This window comes from Eulemur rufifrons, chromosome 6 (genome assembly GCF_041146395.1).
Source record: "Eulemur rufifrons isolate Redbay chromosome 6, OSU_ERuf_1, whole genome shotgun sequence".
In the NCBI taxonomy this organism is placed as follows: Eukaryota; Metazoa; Chordata; class Mammalia; order Primates; family Lemuridae; genus Eulemur; species Eulemur rufifrons.
The window spans coordinates 104,455,948-104,473,130 of record NC_090988.1 but is presented as its reverse complement, the minus strand read 5'-3'; the positions used below and the strand labels follow the sequence as shown (position 1 = coordinate 104,473,130).

General features: G+C 68.8%; 2 protein-coding genes across 3 annotated transcripts; one reads left to right on the top strand and one right to left on the bottom strand.

Moving 5' to 3' along the window:
- Positions 1-417: 417 nt before the first annotated feature.
- Positions 418-7,350, top strand: PKP3 (plakophilin 3). Its single transcript, XM_069470442.1, has 13 exons — positions 418-643; positions 2,509-2,588; positions 2,743-3,377; positions 3,469-3,592; positions 3,923-4,127; positions 4,797-4,971; positions 5,350-5,467; positions 5,537-5,707; positions 5,786-5,971; positions 6,294-6,447; positions 6,638-6,830; positions 6,966-7,053; positions 7,315-7,350. The coding sequence occupies exons 1-13, from the start codon at positions 418-420 to the stop codon at positions 7,348-7,350; spliced, it is 2,391 nt and encodes a 796-aa protein (XP_069326543.1).
- A 1,078-nt stretch (positions 7,351-8,428) lies between these two features.
- On the bottom strand, positions 8,429-17,083 carry SIGIRR (single Ig and TIR domain containing). Of its 2 annotated transcripts, none has more exons than XM_069470440.1 (10): positions 16,978-17,083; positions 12,582-12,743; positions 11,467-11,665; positions 10,862-10,995; positions 10,620-10,760; positions 10,243-10,386; positions 9,738-9,840; positions 9,525-9,675; positions 9,079-9,268; positions 8,429-8,765 (listed from the first exon to the last, which is right to left on the bottom strand). In XM_069470440.1, exons 2-10 carry the CDS (start codon positions 12,586-12,588, stop codon positions 8,602-8,604), a joined length of 1,233 nt encoding a protein of 410 aa, XP_069326541.1. In that variant the 5' UTR covers positions 12,589-12,743; positions 16,978-17,083; the 3' UTR covers positions 8,429-8,601. The 2 variants fall into 2 exon arrangements, with proteins under 2 accessions (XP_069326541.1, XP_069326542.1); XM_069470441.1 differs by having other exon boundaries at positions 17,010-17,083.
- Between the last annotated feature and the right edge of the window lie 100 nt (positions 17,084-17,183).

Here is a 17,183-nt window from a genome sequence, read left to right as displayed (position 1 = left end):
GGGGCTGGTCAGCCACGGGCACCCCAGCAGGCCCGTCTGACCCACCCCCACGCCCACGGGCCAGGTCTGCCCTTTGCAGGCTGACAGCGAGGACCCAGGCCCCGTGGCCCTGTCCTGGGACGGAGAAAAGCAGGCGGGAGGCCAGGCCGGGACCTGGGGCCATGCAGGGCCTGTTCTTCCGCCCAAACTCCACCTTAAGCAGGCGGCAGCCCCTCCCTCCCACCTGGCCCAGGTATCCCCGCCCCCAGCCGAGCTCAGGGCCAGGCCAGCGTCTGTCTCCAGGCTGGCTCTGGGTGCGGCCAGCCAGCGGGGACGCGGGGAGGGAACTCCGGCGACAGGGCCTCAAGGAACAAGACTGAAGATAGTTTAGGTCGGAGGCGGAGGCGGCGCTGAGGCCGGGCCGGCACCCCTGCTGCCATGCAGGACGGTAACTTCCTGCTGTCCGCCCTGCAGCCCGAGGCCGGCGTGTGCTCCCTGGCCCTGCCCTCGGACCTGCAGCTGGACCGCCGCGGAGCCGAGGGCCCGGAGGCGGAGCGACTGCGGGCCGCCCGCGTCCAGGAGCAGGTCCGCGCCCGCCTTCTGCAGCTGGGCCAGCAGCCGCGGCACAATGGGGCCACCGAGCTGGAGGCCGAGGCAGCTAGAGGTAGGCCAAGGCCGCCAGGCGCTGGGCGGGCGGCAGGGACGGCCGTGGCGGGCAGAGGGGGCCGCCCCAGGCCGGTGGTGTGAGGGGCAGAGGCCGCGGCAGGCGGGCGGCTCCGGGTTCAGCTCCTGACTCACCTAGGCCGCGCACTGAGTCACTGCCCCGCCCCAGCAGGCGGGGAACCCTCGGGTGGGGCTGCCCCACCCCAGTAGGGACCCCCGGGTCCTCCCAGGACGGAGCCCAGCTGGGACCCTCCTGTCCCCACAGCCCCAGGCCCTCCCTGTGGGGAGGACTGGGTGGGGACCTGGGCACATGGCCGGCAGGACAGGCCCATCTGTTTGCAAACCCAGGGCACGCACACACCCAGCCCCACGGAGCACAGGCTCATGCACGGTCTCAGTGACACAACACGGACCCTCAGACACCAACCTCCTCCCCACGTGCCCCCTACGCCCCACAGGAATGGGCAGACCAGAAACGGGGCGGGGGTGCCTAGGAAGTCCTGGAGGAGCGCCAAGGCCTGTCTGGGCCAGGGGCTCCCTGCGGAATTGCAGGGGAGGGCCTGGCTGGCGTGACCCAGATACTCCCTGTGAGAACAGCGGATGGGGGGTGCCCCTGAGAGCCAGCCAGACCCACCGGTGCAGGAGCCCTGGCCCCACTGGGGCTGGGGGTGTTTGTGCCTGTGTGTGTCAGAGGCTCACACACACACGGTGCGTTCAGGGCAGTCATTCTACAAATGTCATTTCCTCCCTTGCCAGGCTGCAGCAACAGGGATTAAGGTTAGACAGTAAGATGAACCTCCCAAAATGTCAGGGGCCCAGACCCAGTTCACCGTGGTCCATGTGACGTTTGGGGGACCTGCCTAGGACTGGCTGCAGCCACTTGCCGGGGGGTCGGGGGCAGAGGGCCGGGGTGGCCCGGATTGCTGGGTCCTCCTCCCTGGGCCTCAGCCTTCCTGGCGAGGCGACCAGGTGCCCAGGGGTCACAGGGTGGAGGAGGGTTAATTACCACCCTGGCCGCCCTGCCAATTAGGGGGAGGTGGATTATAATTTGGGGGGTGGGGGTAAGGGCCCTGGGCGGGGGTGTGTCCCCCCAGGCTGGGCCTCACTAGCGTCAGAAGCCTCATTAACCAGGGTGGGTCTGGAGCTGGCTGGGGGCTCAGACCATCTGGCTCCCGGGTAGAGTCGGGGGAGGGCCCGGGCCCTGCGTCCCTGCACCCCCAGAGCCCCCAGGCAGGTTGCCGGCCTGTGTCCAGCTCTCCCATGCACCCCTCTGTCCGCTCTGCACCCCGCCCACCTATTCATCCAGCTGCCCACTGGCCGTCACCCAGGTGACCCTCGCTCACCGCCCACTCTCCCACCCCTCCGCCCACCCACCTGTCTGTCCCGCACCGGGCAGTCCGGCTGCTGTACAGGGTGGGTGTGGCCCCTGCCTTGGGCGCTGCCATCAGGGCAGGTCCAGGGAAACAGTGTGTCCTTGGCCAGCACACTGTCACTCCCCTGTGGCCGTGGCTCAGAGGGGTCTGGGCATGAGAGGAGCTCCAAGAGGTCAGTGTAGGCCAGGGCAGGCCTGGCTGCCTTCCTGGAGGAGGGGGCTGGGCGCTGTGCCCTGGCAGGGATTGGAGAGCTGACAGAGGAGCCCCTGGCATGTCCCCCAGGCAGCCAGAGTCCCAGGTGTTTTCCGTAACCCCGGGAGCAGGCAAGGCCAAGGCAGAGACGGGGAAGGCCGCTGCCCAGAAGCCCACCTGGCCTCCCTGCTTGAGAGCCAAGGCCGCCCCCGGGGCCAGGAGTGGAGACATCTGGCGCGGGCAGGCGGGGCCAGCGCTTTGCTGTCTGGCCCAGAAGGGCCATCACTGTCCCTGCCCACAGGCACGTCCAGGGCTCAGTACCACACCCTGCAGTCTGGCTTCAGCTCGCGCTCTCAGGGCCTGAGCGGGGACAAGACCTCGGTGAGTGATGGGCCCGGCTGGAGTGGGCACAGCCTCAGCTCTGCAGGCCAGAGGGCGGGAGCTCTGCGGGTGAGGCTGGGGGCTGCAGGGCCAGGGCGGTGGTGGGTGCAGGTGAGCCCTGGACACCCCCTCACGGCCCGCCCCGCCCCCACAGACCTTCCGGCCCATCGCCAAGCCAGCCTACGGCCCGGCCTCCTGGTCCTCTCGCTCGGCGGTCGACCTGAGCTGCAGTCAGAGGCTGAGCTCCGCCCACAACGGGGGCAGCGCCTTTGGGGCTGTGGGCTACAGGGGCGCCCAGCCCGCCCCACACATGCCCACCAGGCCCGTGTCCTTCCACGAGCGCGGTGGGGGCGGGAGCCGGGCCGACTACGACACCCTGTCGCTGCGCTCCCTGAGGCTGGGGGCCGGGGGCCTGGACGACCGCTACAGCGTGGTGTCCGAGCAGCCGGAGCCTGCGGCCGCCTCCTCCTACAGGGCCTTCGCCTACGAGCGCCAGGCCAGCTCCGGCTCCGGGCGGGCGGCCGGGCTGGATTGGCCAGAGGCCCCCGAGGGCCCTCCGTGCCGGACCATCCGTGCCCCCGCCATGCGGACCTTGCAGCGATTCCAGAGCAGCCACCGGAGCCGTGGGGGGGCCGGGGCGGTGCCACCGGGGGCCGTCCTGGAGCCTGTGGCCCGAGCACCGTCCGTGCGCAGCCTCAGCCTCAGCCTGGCCGACTCGGGCCACCTGCCGGACATGCGCGGGCTGGACAGCTACTGCAGCCACCGGTCCCTGCAGAGGCTCAGCAGCGGGTGAGCAGCTGGGCCTGGCACAGGGAGGGGCTGCTGCCACGCTGTGGCCCGAACCCGAGGTTACCCTGACCCCCGACCCCTGGCTCTGCAGTTTTGATGACATTGACCTGCCCTCAGCGGTCAAGTACCTCATGGCTTCAGACCCCAACCTGCAGGTGCTGGGAGCAGCCTACCTCCAGCACAAGTGCTACAGCGACGCGGCCGCCAAGAAGCAGGTGACTGGGCCCCGGCCACCCACCCCTCCCTCGGCAGCCACCCCGCCAGCCCCACCCCGTCACTGACCCCGGTCCCCAACCACCCCTTGTGATCCCCAGTGACGGGGAGGACCCCACCCTGTGCAGAGCCTCCCCGGCAGCAGACCGGTAGGAGGGTGCAATTTGCATACATCTGCATACACCTGCCTCATCTGCATACACCTGCACACGCCCACATCCACTAGCGCGACGTCTGTAACATCTGCACACGTCTCCACACACCTGCACAGTCTGCGTCCATCCACACACATCTTCACACGTGTGCACACACCCGTGTACCTGTGCCCGCAGGCCCGCAGCCTCCAGGCCATACCCAGGCTGGTGAAGCTCTTCAACCACGCCAACCAGGAGGTGCAGCGCCACGCCACGGGCGCCATGCGCAACCTCATCTACGACAACGCGGACAACAAGCTGGCCCTGGTGGAGGAGAACGGGATATTCGAGCTGCTGCGGACACTGCGGGAGCAGGACGACGAGCTGCGCAAGAACGTCACAGGTGCCACCTGTCCCCTCCGCCTGTCCCCCCTCTCTGCTGCCCCCTCCGCCTGTCCCCCTGCTCCTGTCCCCCCTCCGCCTGTCCCCCTGCTCCTGTCCCCCCTCCACCTGTCCCCCCTGCTCTGCTGGCCCCCCTCCTCCTGTCCTCTCCACCTGTCCCCCCTCCTCTGCTGGCCCCCCTCCGCCTGTCCCCCTCTACCTGTCCCCCCTCCTCTGCTGTCCCCCCTCCTCCTGTCCCCCTGCTCTGCTGTCCTCCCTCCACCTGTCCCCCCTGCTCTGCTGGCCCCCTCCGCCTGTCCTCTCTGCCTGTCCCCCTCCGCCTGTCCCCCCTGCTCTGCTGCCCCCGCCTGGCCCCTCCACCCCACAATGTCCCCTCCCTCCCCTTGGCCTTTCTGTCCCTTTCTGCCCTGGCTGTGTCCCTGTCCCGCTCCCCTCGGGACTCCGTCTGCTGTGGGTCCCCAGCGACGCTGTTCTGTGGCTGTGTCTCTGGAGCCTCTTTTGCCCCCAGGCCCTCTTGTCCCCACGTGTCTCTCTGGCTGGTCTCATCCCTGTAGCCCACAAGCCGCTCTCACATCTCCCCGGTGGGGTCCCTAGGGGGAGGGGACCATCCCCAGAGCAGCGAGAGCAGCTGGGGGTGACCCTGACGGCGGCCCCGGCCCCACCTGCCCAGGGATTCTGTGGAACCTGTCATCCAGCGACCACCTGAAGGACCGCCTGGCCCGCGACACGCTGGAGCAGCTCACGGACCTGGTGCTGAGCCCCCTGTCTGGGGCCGGGGGCCCCCCGCTCATCCAGCAGAACGCCTCCGAGGCTGAGATCTTCTACAACGCCACCGGCTTCCTCAGGTGCGCCGGGCGGGCATCCGCGGGACAGGCTGTGCTGGGGGCTGAGACGATGCGTCTTAATCTGACGCCTGGGTGACAAGGTGCAGCCAGCGAGAGGGGCCAGGAGCAAGGCACAGTCCGGAGGATGCAGGGACTGGGGCAGGATGGGGGACAGGCCAGGTGTGGCTGTGATTGGGCTTCAGCAGACTCGGGGGGCTGCAGGCTCCGGTTCCATTAAATCTGGGACCTGATCTGACATTCGTAGCCCCCCTACCGCAAGGAGTGGGTTGGGGGATGGGTGGGCATGGGGCCAGGAGCAGGAGGCATGGACGGGCACGCAGGGACCCCAGCCCTGGGTGGGGCCTGGGATGGGGGGCTCTGATCTGCCTCGGTCCCCAGGAACCTCAGCTCAGCCTCGCAGGCCACCCGCCAGAAGATGCGTGAGTGTCACGGGCTGGTGGATGCCCTGGTCACCTACATCAACCACGCCCTGGACGTGGGCAAGTGCGAGGACAAGGTGAGGGTGGCCCGTCCCGGGGCCCGGGTGCGCCAGGGGGCCCCTGTGACACCCGCCCTCCCTCCGCAGAGCGTGGAGAACGCGGTGTGTGTGCTGCGGAACTTGTCCTACCGCCTGTACGACGAGATGCCGCCTTCCGCCCTGCAGCGGCTGGAGGGCCGAGGCCGCAGGGACGTGGCAGGGGCACCGCCCGGCGAGGTGGTGGGCTGCTTCACGCCACAGAGCCGGCGGCTGCGCGAGGTGGGCCCCAGCCCGGGCGGGCGGTGGGCGGGGGTGGCCGGCCACCGACCCGCTGACCCACGGTGCCCTCCCGAGCAGCTGCCACTGACGGCCGACGCCCTCACCTTCGCCGAGGTGTCCAAGGACCCCAAGGGCCTGGAGTGGCTGTGGAGCCCCCAGATCGTGGGGCTGTACAACCGGCTGCTGCAGCGCTGTGAGCTCAACCGCCACACCACGGAGGCGGCCGCCGGGGCGCTGCAGAACATCACCGCGGGAGACCGCAGGGTGGGCCTGGGCTAGGGACGAGGCCATGAGGCAGGCCCTGCCCCCAGGAGTCACAACCTGGGAGGGAGGGGCAGTGGGAGGGAGGGGGCGTCCGAGGTCAGCGTCTGGCGGATGTGCCTTGGGCCACGTGTGGAGCGGGGTTCCCCACGGGGTGCCAGGGGACGCTCCCAATCTGGGTCACGGCTGATGGGCCCCAGCTTGGGGAACAGCAGAGGCAGAGACCCCTGGTGGCAGCAGGAGGCAGAGAAGCTGTTCTGCCCCAGGACCCCCGGCTGGACCTGGGGGTCGGGGGGCCTCCCGCTCACTCCCTGCCCCCCCACAGTGGGCTGGCGTGCTGAGCCGCCTGGCCCTGGAGCAGGAGCGCATCCTGAACCCGCTGCTGGACCGAGTCCGGACCGCAGACCACCACCAGCTGCGCTCGCTGACCGGCCTCATCCGAAACCTGTCTCGGAATGCCAGGAACAAGGACGAGATGTGTGAGTCGGGCTGCCCAGGCCGCGCTCGGCCCGCCTAGCCGGGCGTACACCTGCACGTGGCCTTCTCCTGCTCGCCGTGTCCCCAGCTGGGCGGGGTGCACAGGCATGCCAGCTCCCCGGGCAGGCGGGGGGCCCAGATGCGGGGTAGCTGGGAGTGGGGGTGAGGACTGACCTCCTAACCTCCCGGCAGCCACGAAGGTCGTGAGCCACCTGATCGAGAAGCTCCCTGGCAGCGTGGGTGAGAAGTCGCCCCCAGCTGACGTGCTGGTCAACATCATAGCTGTGCTCAACAACCTGGTGGTGGCCAGTCCCATTGCCGCCCGAGACCTGCTCTACTTCGACGGGCTCCGCAAGCTCATCTTCATCAAGAAGAAGCGGGACAGGTGAGGCCACCCGACCCTGTGACCCCGAGACCCCGAGACCCCACGACTCTGCGACCCTGCAGCAGCCCGGCGGGGCTCTCTGGCCCACCCAGCCTTCTGGCCGTGTGTGTCACCTCCTGACTCCCCCACCCCCAGCCCCGACAGTGAGAAGTCGTCCCGGGCGGCCTCCAGCCTCTTGGCCAACTTGTGGCAGTACAATAAGCTCCACCGCGACTTCCGGGCGGTAGGTTCCTAGAGCCCGGGGCAAGCAGGGCCGTGGGGTGTGGGCCCCGGGTGCAGGCCACGGGGAGGGCCCACGTCGGGGAGGGCCGTGGAAACCCACGTGGAGCAGGAGGCGCGGGAAGAGGGTAGTGGGAAGATGGAGACCAGGGACCGGGAACGAGGGGTCCGTGCCAGGCCAAGCACACTGGGGGAACAGCAGGGTGCGGGGAGGGCAGGCCAGCGTGGGCGGGCGTGCACCCTGACTCCCGGCCCCTCACCACAGAAGGGCTATCGGAAAGAGGACTTCCTGGGCCCGTAGGCAAGACCTCCTGGAGGAGGAGAAGGTGACGTGGCCCAGCCTCCGAGGGACAGGCTCAGCTCCGGCTGCGCCAGCCTGGCCTGGAGGAGAAGGCTGACGCCGGAGGGAGGGGCCTCTTACTGGGGCCCTGCGCGACCCGAGGGGCCTAGGCCACCGGGAGGGGTGGGGGCGCACAGCTGGGGACTCGGCTTCCGCAGGGCAGGGGGTGGGGCAGGGCTTGAGGCAGCTTGGGTGCGCGGGGCGGTGACTTGGGCACACTGGCAGAGGTGGCGCCAGCTGTGGCCTGGCAGCACCACAGGGCAGCCGGCACTGAAATAAAGATGGCAATGAACACATGCACTGCCCACACGCCTCCACAGCTGCCCTACCTGGGTGGCCGGTCCTGGGACTTGCAGTGTCCCCAAGTACACCCACCTGCCCCAAGGACACTCACAGCCCGAGCTCACACACAAGCCTCCCAAGGTCTGAGGACCCAGGACAGGGATGGAGCGTCCAGCAGAGGGACGCTGGCTCTGCAGGGCAGAGGGTACGGGGACAGCCTCAGTGCGCCCCAGGCACGACTGCAGCGGAGCTGGGGGCCCGGTGAGCAGAGGGCAGAGGCGGGGCCGCCCCGTACAGTGCGCTCCTGCGGCCAATGCACCAGGGAACTCGGGTCTGCCCCCTGCGCCCGAAGAGGCCCTGACCGGGGACTCCCACACTGGCCACTGAGGCCTGGGGTCCAGTCGGCTCCGGGACACACCCACCTATCTTACCCAGAGCCAGCCCATTTGGTTGTGAAGCTGCTGTTGATTTCTTTCCAACAAAAAGCTTCTGCAAAGCTCAGAACTTGAGGTCAGAACTGGACACCCCTCCAGATCAGAGGGAGACGGGGACGTCACACCCCCAAGCAGGGGCCAGGCAGGGAGATGGCAGGACCTGAGCTGCTCAGAGAGGAGGGCGGGAGGGCAGATGAGTGACGGGCTGGCACGGTGGGTGAGAAGGGGCGTGAGAGCCCAGAGGGCGGCCGAGGGGAGGCTGAGGGGGCTCTGCCAGGACAGGGCAGCCCCTTCCGCCCCAGGAGAGGATAGCGAGGCCCAGGCACAATCCAAAACAACTTTATTTTCTGGCATTAGGAGGAGGCTCGGGTCAGACCCCTTCCGTGAGGGTCCAGGCTACAGGATGGGGTCCTGGTCCTGCTTATTGCAGAAACGACCCACCTGCCTCTGCCCCCAGATGTCCCTGGTGATCCTGCACGCGGGGGTGGGGCGGGGGCTACACGTCATCCTCAGACACCAGGCAGTAGAAGTCCGTGCGGGCGCTGTAGTTTCGGGAGCCGAGGTCCGAGACGTCCACTTCACTGCCCTGGCCCTCTCCCAGCGACACCCCACTTGCATGCGGTGGCGCTGGTGGCTCCCCAAAGACAGGACCTCGGACACCTGGGGAGGGGATATGGCGACCCCTGAGGCTGGGCTGTCCACAGTCTGCCTTCCCTGGGCCACTGCCCTGGGGTCAGTCCCTGCTCACCCCTGCCATGGGGCCATGTGAGGTTCAGAAAGTCCCCAGGCAGGCCTAGGGCCTAAGCAGCTCCAGGGGAGAGGCAGTGAGGGCTTCCGGGGGGCATCAAGCCCGTCCCCGGGCTGCAGGGCGCTCCCTGCTGGGCACATGTCCCTTCCTGGGCCCTCTGCCCTGCGCCTGCCCACCCAGCCCAGGCTGAGCTGCTCGGGTCAGGAGTGGGCTGGGTGGGCTTACCCAGGTCTCCCTCAGGGTCGGGATCCAGCTCCGGGTCCAAGGCCCGGCCCTCCGGGACACGGCCTCGAACAATCAGCATGGGATCCTTGTCGTCCTGCAGCTGGGTCTGGGGGTCTCCCTGTGCCCGCCTGTACTGCACCTTCCGCGGCAGGGCCAGCTGCAGCTCCTTCCAGAAGTCGGAGGAAGGCGTCTGGGGGCCAGGTTGGGGCCATTTGCACGTGAACACGCGGGAGGGGGCGCACGTGGAAGCCCCTGGCCGCCCTGGCCCCAGGAGCACTACCTGCCGCGGACCCACGGTTCCCGCCCCCGCGCCCCCGCTCTCTCCTCTGGGACACGCCACAGAGCCCCACTCAGAGCCCGCTCACAAAGCCCCCCGCCACAGGGCGCCCTCCGCCCCCGCGCCCTCGGGCTCCCAGCCCCCGCCCTGGCCCGACCGAGCCCCGCACCACGGAGCCGGGCCTCCAGAGCAGCAAGGTCACCAGGTGGCGGTGCTGGCGCAGCAGGCGGAGCGCGGGATGCGCAGGGTCGCGCCTCTGGCCCTCGAAGGTGATGAAGATGGGTCTGCGCGTGAGCTCCAGCAGGCGGCATAGTCCCTCCCTGCGGGGCGGGAGCGTCAGCGGGGCCGCGGCTGGGGCCCCCCCGCCCCGCGCGAGACCCACCGGAAGCTGTGGCTGCACCAGGCCCGGCCCAGGAAGGCGTCCGAAAGCACCACGATGAGGCGGCGGCAGCGACTCAGGTTCACGAGGAGGTCGGCGGAGGGCTCTGCGGAAACCGGACGTCAGACCGGCCCGGGCTGGCGGGCGCCGGAAGCTACGGGCGGGCCCGGGCCCTGGGGGGCGGGGCGGGCCCTGCAGGAGGCTGGGCGGGGCAGGAGGGCGGGGCTTGATGGGGCGGGGCCTGTAGGTAGCCGGAGCGGGGCCGGAGGGGCGGGGCCGGAGGGGCGGGGCCGGAGGGGCGGGGCCGGAGGGGCGGGGCCGGAGGGGCGGGGCCGGAGGGGCGGGGCCGGAGGGGCGGGGCCGGAGGGGCGGGCCCTGCAGGTAGCGAGGACGGGGCCGGAGGGGCGGGGCCTGCAGGTAGCCGAGAAGGCGCCGGAGGGGCGAGGCCTTCAGGTAGCGGGGCGGGGCCGGAGGGGCGAGGCCTTCAGGTAGCCGGGCCCGGCCGTACCTGCGCGGGGCAGCAGGTCGCGGTCGTCCAGGAAGAGCTTGTAGCCCCGACGCCGCTCCAGCTGCGGCTTCAAGATGAAGTTCACGAACTTGCGGTCCTCAGGGCAGTCGCTATAGGAGACGTAGGCGTCGTAGAGCTTTCCGTCTGCGGATGGCGGCCAGTCAGCACGGCCGCCCCCGGGCCCCCAGCGTCTCGGCTCCCCTAACGCCCCGAACACGTGCGCCCCTGCCGCTGACTCTGACCCCTCCCGTTCCACCGCCCCCGCCCTGCGCCCTCGTGCGCCCACGGCGCCCTCCAGGGGTGACGTCTCCCCGCTCTGCCCCGCCCCCACGCGGAACCGAGCCCGGCCGGCCCTCCCGCCCGCGGGCCCAGCGCACCGTTCATCTCCACCTCCCCGTGCGTGTCTTGGTACCAGAGCAGCACGTTCAGGCGGCACTTGACGTAGAGCAGCGCGGCCAGCAGCAGCGCCAGCAGGACCAGGAGGGAGGCCAGCACCGCTGCCAGGTGGCCTGCTGGGCCTGTGGGCGGGTCGCCTGAGCACTGCCCCCAGCACCCTCCAGCCTGAGATCCCTGTCCCCCCAGGTCCCCTCCCACTCTCTGCCCCGGGCACCCCCATCACCAGCTCTGCGCAGGGTGAAGGAGGAGGAGCTGGCGTTCTGGATGGAACAGGTGAAGGCCCCGTAGTCCTCAGCACCAGTCAAGTTGACCCCAAGAACACTGGATACGAGCATCTCTGAGGAGTTAGGCTTGACCCTGGGGATACCAAGCCCCACCCTCTCACCAGGGGCCCTAGAGCATCCGTGGACGCCCCAGAGCCCCGCCCGTGGGGACTCACCCAGAGAGGCCACTGATTTGGGCCTCCTGGGTGGTTCTTGGGCCATAAGCTAAGAGAAGTGACCAGAACCTGGAGGGGATGTGGGTCTATTTCAGGACAGTCACTCCAGGCCCGGGCCTGGGGCCCGTGGGTCTTCTGATCTGGGCTTGGCCGATGGTCAACGTTCGTTCAGGCTCTAGGACTCCACTGACACCCACAGCCCTGGGGAGTCTCAGGGGCCACCCAAACCCCAAGGTCTGTCCCTGGGGTCACCGACCCTCCCCACCTGTGTCCACAGCAGCAGTCATTACCCAGCCCATGCCCAGGTGGTTCTAGACCAGGCGTACATCAGGCTGCTGGCCATGGTCTGTCCGGATGGTCCCTCTAACCCTGGACACCCCGTCTCTTACCAGGAGTACTCGTGGAGGCTGTAGTGGCTTCCATTGCCCAGGGGAAGGCCGTCTTTCAGCCACTGGACTGAAGGCAGTGGGCAGCGAGGCCCAGAGACCACCCGAGCCGTGCAGTTCAGGGCAACAGCACTGCCCAGGGCAGGCCCCAGGACCTGGTCTTCAGAGGGGGACAGGAAGTCAGGGGCCCTATCACAGACACCTGAAGAAAGAGGACACAGCAGGTCAGCGTGCCAGGACACCAGACTCTGCCCGTCCCAGACAGTCTGTGGTGCAGGAAGAAGCCAGGCGGCAAGTCACGTGTGTGGCCTGGTGGTCACACCGTGGCTACCATGAGTACCATGGGCAAGGGCCCAGCACTTGGCACGACTTCCCCCAGCAGTGGTTAGACCTTGTGTGTGCTGCTTGCCCTGCCTGTGACTGCCCTGTGCTCCGAGGGGACACCTGCGTGGGGGGCAGTGTCCAGGGTCACAGTCGAGCTGACCCAGCCCCGCCACACAGGGCCCGTCTGGCTGCTGGTTCACCCAGGACATGCGTCCAGCCCCCCATTTCCCACGTGCACCTGCTGCCCACCTTAGAGGAGGGCCAGGCCCTGTACCTTCAGCCCACCCGCCTCTGCTGGGGGAGCTGCAGGGGGTGTGGGCACATGTGGGTTTGGGGGGCTCAGGTGCTGGCAGAGCTGGAACCTTGGGCTCAGTGGCCTTCTGCTCCTGGCCACAGGCAAGCCCTCCCCAACTCCCCAAGGCCTGAACGTCCTCACCTTTGCATCAGGGTGGTGAGGCCTAGTGGAGGAGACCACCCTCTTCTTGGTAGATTGTGGTCTCCTACCAGCCTCCGTCCAACCCCAGTGGCCCACCAATGCCCACTGCTGGCATTCCTGGGCCTTACTGACCCCCATGAGCCTGGTCTGGAGGCCTTGGGCAGGAGAGGGCTCGGGGCCACACCACCAGCCCTGGGTTCAGGACCAGGGGCACAGGGGGGGATGAGCAGAGGCCTTTGTACCTCCGGCACACAGCCAAGCAGAGAGCCTGGGTAAGAGCAGGCAGCGTGGTGTGGGGCAGCCTGAGGGGCAGGAGGCGGGAGTGGGACTCGCACCTGTCCCTCTCTGACCTGCCTACCTGCCATGGCTCTGGCTGGGGCGTCCTCACGGCAGGCTGAGCTCTGGTGCCACCCCCACCTCCACAGGGCTCCTTGGCGGAGCAGACTGGCTCACCAAGGGCTGGCAGGACTCCTCTCTGTCCTTGTGGTCGGTTGGACAGGGCACCTGGATGGGTCAGAGGCTGCCGCCATCCCCAGGGAACAAGTTAAACAGGAACAGGATGAGTTAACTAGTAACCGTCGGCTCCAGACTGCACTGGCCCTGCATCAGGTACCACCCTACCAGCCTCATGGCTGCCAGCGGGACTCCCGGATGCCAGCCTGGGGTTGCTTTGAGCCCCTTACACAGGGCCAGAATAGGGACCACCTCATGTGGCCCAGGGACACAGGACAACCTCCACCCACCCCAGGGCCACCATGATGGCCAGGGGGCACAGTGGACATTCACCAGGGGGACCCATCCCACAAGATAGCTGTTGGCTTCTTTCCTGGCTGTCTCCTGCAGCAGGGCTGCCACACGCAGGTGGGTGCTGCAGTACCCATGACAGCCAGGCCCTGGGGGGCCAGGGGGTGAGCAGTGCGCCCCCCACAGCAGGGCAGGTGCCCAGCTGCTGGCTCTGGCCCACACTTGCTCCCAGCTGTGGGCTTTTGTTCTGGGTGCGGCCACGAGTGCACACACGCACACAGATGCGGGACACCTACAGACACCCTGAGCTCAGCTGTGCCCTGAGGCCTGGAGGCAGCAGGGGCCCACGGGGCCAGGCTGAGACAAAGGCCAGTCTGAAGGGTCACAGCCACCCCTTCCTCCAGGTCCCACTCCCATGCCCTCTCCATGACCCGACTTGTCTTTTCCAAACCCAGAAACTTGGTCCACATTGTTCCGTCCAGCTCTCCATGGGAAGCCCCTGCCCCACCCAGAGGTGACGCTTCTCCCATGCAGGGCCTGGGACCATTCCCAGCCATGTCCCTCGTGACTCATAGAGCTCTGCAGTGATGTGGCTGCAAGGAGGAGGTGCCCCGGGCCCTGGGGGTCCCCTCCTCCCTGGGTACGCCGGGCTCACCCCCCATTTCTCCCACAGGCATTCACAGGCATCGCGTGAGTACCTCCGACCAGCCCTGCTGCATGGACACCCTGGGAGTGGGGCACAAGGATTGGGCCCCAGGCTTTGTGACCCAGCTCCCTGGGATGTCTCCACCCCTAAGGCCCCAGAGGCTTTGGCAAGGAGAACCCTGTTCCTTCTGCACAGGGTGAGGCACAGCCAGAGCCCCAGGGGTGGCTGGGTTACAATTTCCACGGAGCTGATAGAGCATGAGGGGTGTTCCCTGGGGCATGGGCGAGGGGTCCTTGCAGAAGCCCTCTGGGGTGGCGGACAGTCCTAGGAAAGTCCTTGAAGCAGGAGAACTGCTCAAGTAGGGACTGTAGGAGACACTCCCCAGTGCAGCCAGCTCTCACAGCATGCCCAGCAGGTCCCAGGCGTCCCCTGCAGCGGCCTCTCAACCTCCCCCAGCTGAGACCTCGCACCCCTGCAAAGGCAGCCTCAGACTCTTCTCTCTGAGAGTGGAGGCCACAGTGCCAGGATATGAGTACAGCAAGCACCAGGTACCCTCCCCCGCACCCCGTCTCCTGCACCCTCTCCCTGCACAGCCTCCCCGCGCCCTCTCCCTGCACGCCCTGCCCCACATACCCCTACACGCAGCCCTCTGGCCCATGCACACCTGCACTGGGGTCCACCCGTGTGACACTAGCAGCTCCCACACAGCGCACTTCCTACCACCTCCCGTTAGCACCCTGTGCCTCCTGGGCACACAGGACACTTGGACTTCCTCTGGAAAAGCGCAGGGCCACAAGCACCCTGCAGCCCACACGCTGTACCTCACACCTGCCCTTGGCCACCAGTGCCACACTGGCAGCCTCCTGCTGCCCTCACCCTCTCACACACACACGTGAACACACATGCGCGCGTGTGCCCCGAGTGCTACAGGCCTCCCTCACCAGACCCGGCTCTAAGGACGGGCCCCGACACAGGCTCAGTCAGAGCAGCAGAGAGGGGACGGTCACCTGGTTCCAGCTCTGTCCTCCCGGGGAGAGACGGCGGTCACAGATGTGCATTTGGGAGCAAACTGTCCCCTCGGCGGGGCCCCAGGAAGCGTCCACGGCACCACAGCTGCCAGGGATCCACAGTGAGAACCTGGCTTTTGTTTGTGTGTATTTTAATCAGAACTTTCCCCCGGAGCTTCCTGGCCTTGCAGTCACATCCTCTCCTAAACCTAAACCCCACCCAGGCACCCACCCCTTCCCCGGCGGGCGGGCAGTTGGTGGTTCTCGCCCCTCCTGCCCCGGCTCTTCCTGTAGCTCTGAGTCAGGCAGCTCCTTCCTCTGCGGCCCACCCAGCACACCAGGCACCGCACTTTCCTCTGTGCAGTGTGGGGGGGGGGATGCTCAGGGGGGCGGGGGCCGGGGCGATGTGGGGGGTCCTGCACACACGGGGAGGACCTGCCTCCTGGACACACCCGTGACGCCACACTCAACATTCAGGAGGGGAGGGGTCATCCATGTCCCTCCAGGCCCAAGAGAGCACGCCTGACCTGTGGGGGGGGAGGGGCGCAGGGGGCAGGTTCAGAAATTCCCAGCCCATAACGGGGCCTCAAGCAGGGCTCTTCTGGCCTCTGTCCATCTCCCAAGCGTGTCTCCCAGACGGGCTGGTGGCTGCAGGCAGCTGCAGCATCTCATGGACCCCAGCTTCAGGTGGGGTGGGCTGCGGGGGGAGGGCAGTGCCTGCTCCAGATAAGGAAGCCAGCACGGGAGGCCATGGCAGAGGCTCGGAGCCAGGTGAGGGGCAGCTGGCATCTCCTGTTGTCACCACTGACCCCCCACCCCCAGACTGACCTGGGACTCGGGGCCCAGTGAGGAGGGGCTGGAATTGCCCTACAACCGGACAGGGGTCTCCCTCAGTCCCTGGCTCTGTGCTCACCCCCCAGGAGCCGGGCCTCATCCTGGAGGGGGGCCCTCCCTCCTCGCTGCCCAGCACAAGAGCACCCTCAAAGCAGCAGCTTCCCACAGCCTGATCTGACTGCCGAGCCCTGCTCAGACAGACCCTCCTGCGGCCTGGCACCCAACCTTGGTCAAGGTGCACCTGGCCCTCAGGGTGGGAAAGAGCTGGAGGGGACAGCACCCCTCCCCCACGGGCCTCAGCTCCCTGGGCACACTTGGGAGGTGCCCCAGTGGGCCCTCCTGAGCGCCAGCGCGCCTCCCCAGGGGTTAGCGCTGTGTCCCCACACTGCGGGTCAGGAAGCTGAGGCACAGCTCGGAAGGAAGCGCAGAGGCGGCCCCGCAGCCGGAGGCCCCGCCCCCAGCCGCCTCCCCACCCCCTGGAGCGCCGCCCACCCTCCGCTCCGCGCGCTGGGCTGTGTCACCTTCTCTCGGGGCTGGCTTGACGTGACTTGACGCCCCCCTCCGTCCCTCGCTGTGCTAACGCCCCCCGCCCCGTCCCACCCCTGTCCCTGCCAAGTCCACTCCCCAGGGCGACCGGAATCTAAGTCCAAGCCTGGCCCCTCGGTCACCCTGCACCGCCCACCACTCTGTCGTTCGTACAAAGCGCCAGCTCCTCCTGCCCTCAGGCCCCGCACTGGCTGCGCGCGGGGCGAGCCTCGGGACCGCCTGGCCGCCCACCGGCGCTCCCTTCGCCCCCCGCCTCCGTCGGGTTCGCTGCTCAGCACCCCGCAATCTCTAAGCGTCTCCCGCTCGTCTCCGACGCGCCGCCCTCCCTCCTGGCGCCCGCGGAGACCCCGCACGTCTCTCCCGAAGGAAGGACGTGCGTAAAAGGCTGCAGCCCGCGCGCCCAGGGGCCCCGTCTCGCTCCCCCGGCCCACGACGACCAGCTCTCCCGCACTAAGCTCCACATCCCGCGCTCCGCTCACTGCGGGGTGGACGGCCTTGCAGCCCCCACCCTCCGGGTGCGGCGAGCCGGCGGCTCGGGGACGCGCACGGAGGCTGGGGAGCGCGCGGACGGCGGGTGTGGGCGCGCACCGAGGCGGGGACGCGGATGACCGGTCGCGCGCGGCGAGGGCGGCAGAGGGCGGAAGCTCCGCCGCCGCCGGCGCCTCGGGAAGCCGCAGGCCCGGGGTCCGGGCTTCTGGGGCGGAGGTGGGGTCCCTGCGCGCCTCGGCGCTCCTCGCCCCCCGCTCTCCTGCGCTGAGGGTGCACCAGAAAGCCACGCGCCACGTCGGGCAGAGCGGAAGGGGCGGCCCCCCGGCCCCTTCCCCCGAGGCCGCGAAGGGGCAGGGACACGGGCGAGCTCGGGCTTCCAGGCGACGCGGGGAGCCTGCCCGGCTCGGAGCCGCTTCCTGCGCGACCGCGCCCTGGGGGCCCCAGCTCCAGGCCTGGAGCGGCTCGCGGGGACCGCGACCTCCACTCACCGCCGCGGGTCTGAGTTGCGACTTCCACTCACCTGCTGCCGGGACCTGGGGCTCGCGCGGCCGCGGGGGCGGGGCAGCTCACCTGAGCCAGGTGCGCAGCGGCGACAGCCCGGGCGACTGCAGGTGCGGCCCCGCCCCGCAGCCAGGGTGAGGGCTGACCCAAGTGTCCCGCTTGCGCCCGAGGCTGGCGCTGAGACTGCCCTGCG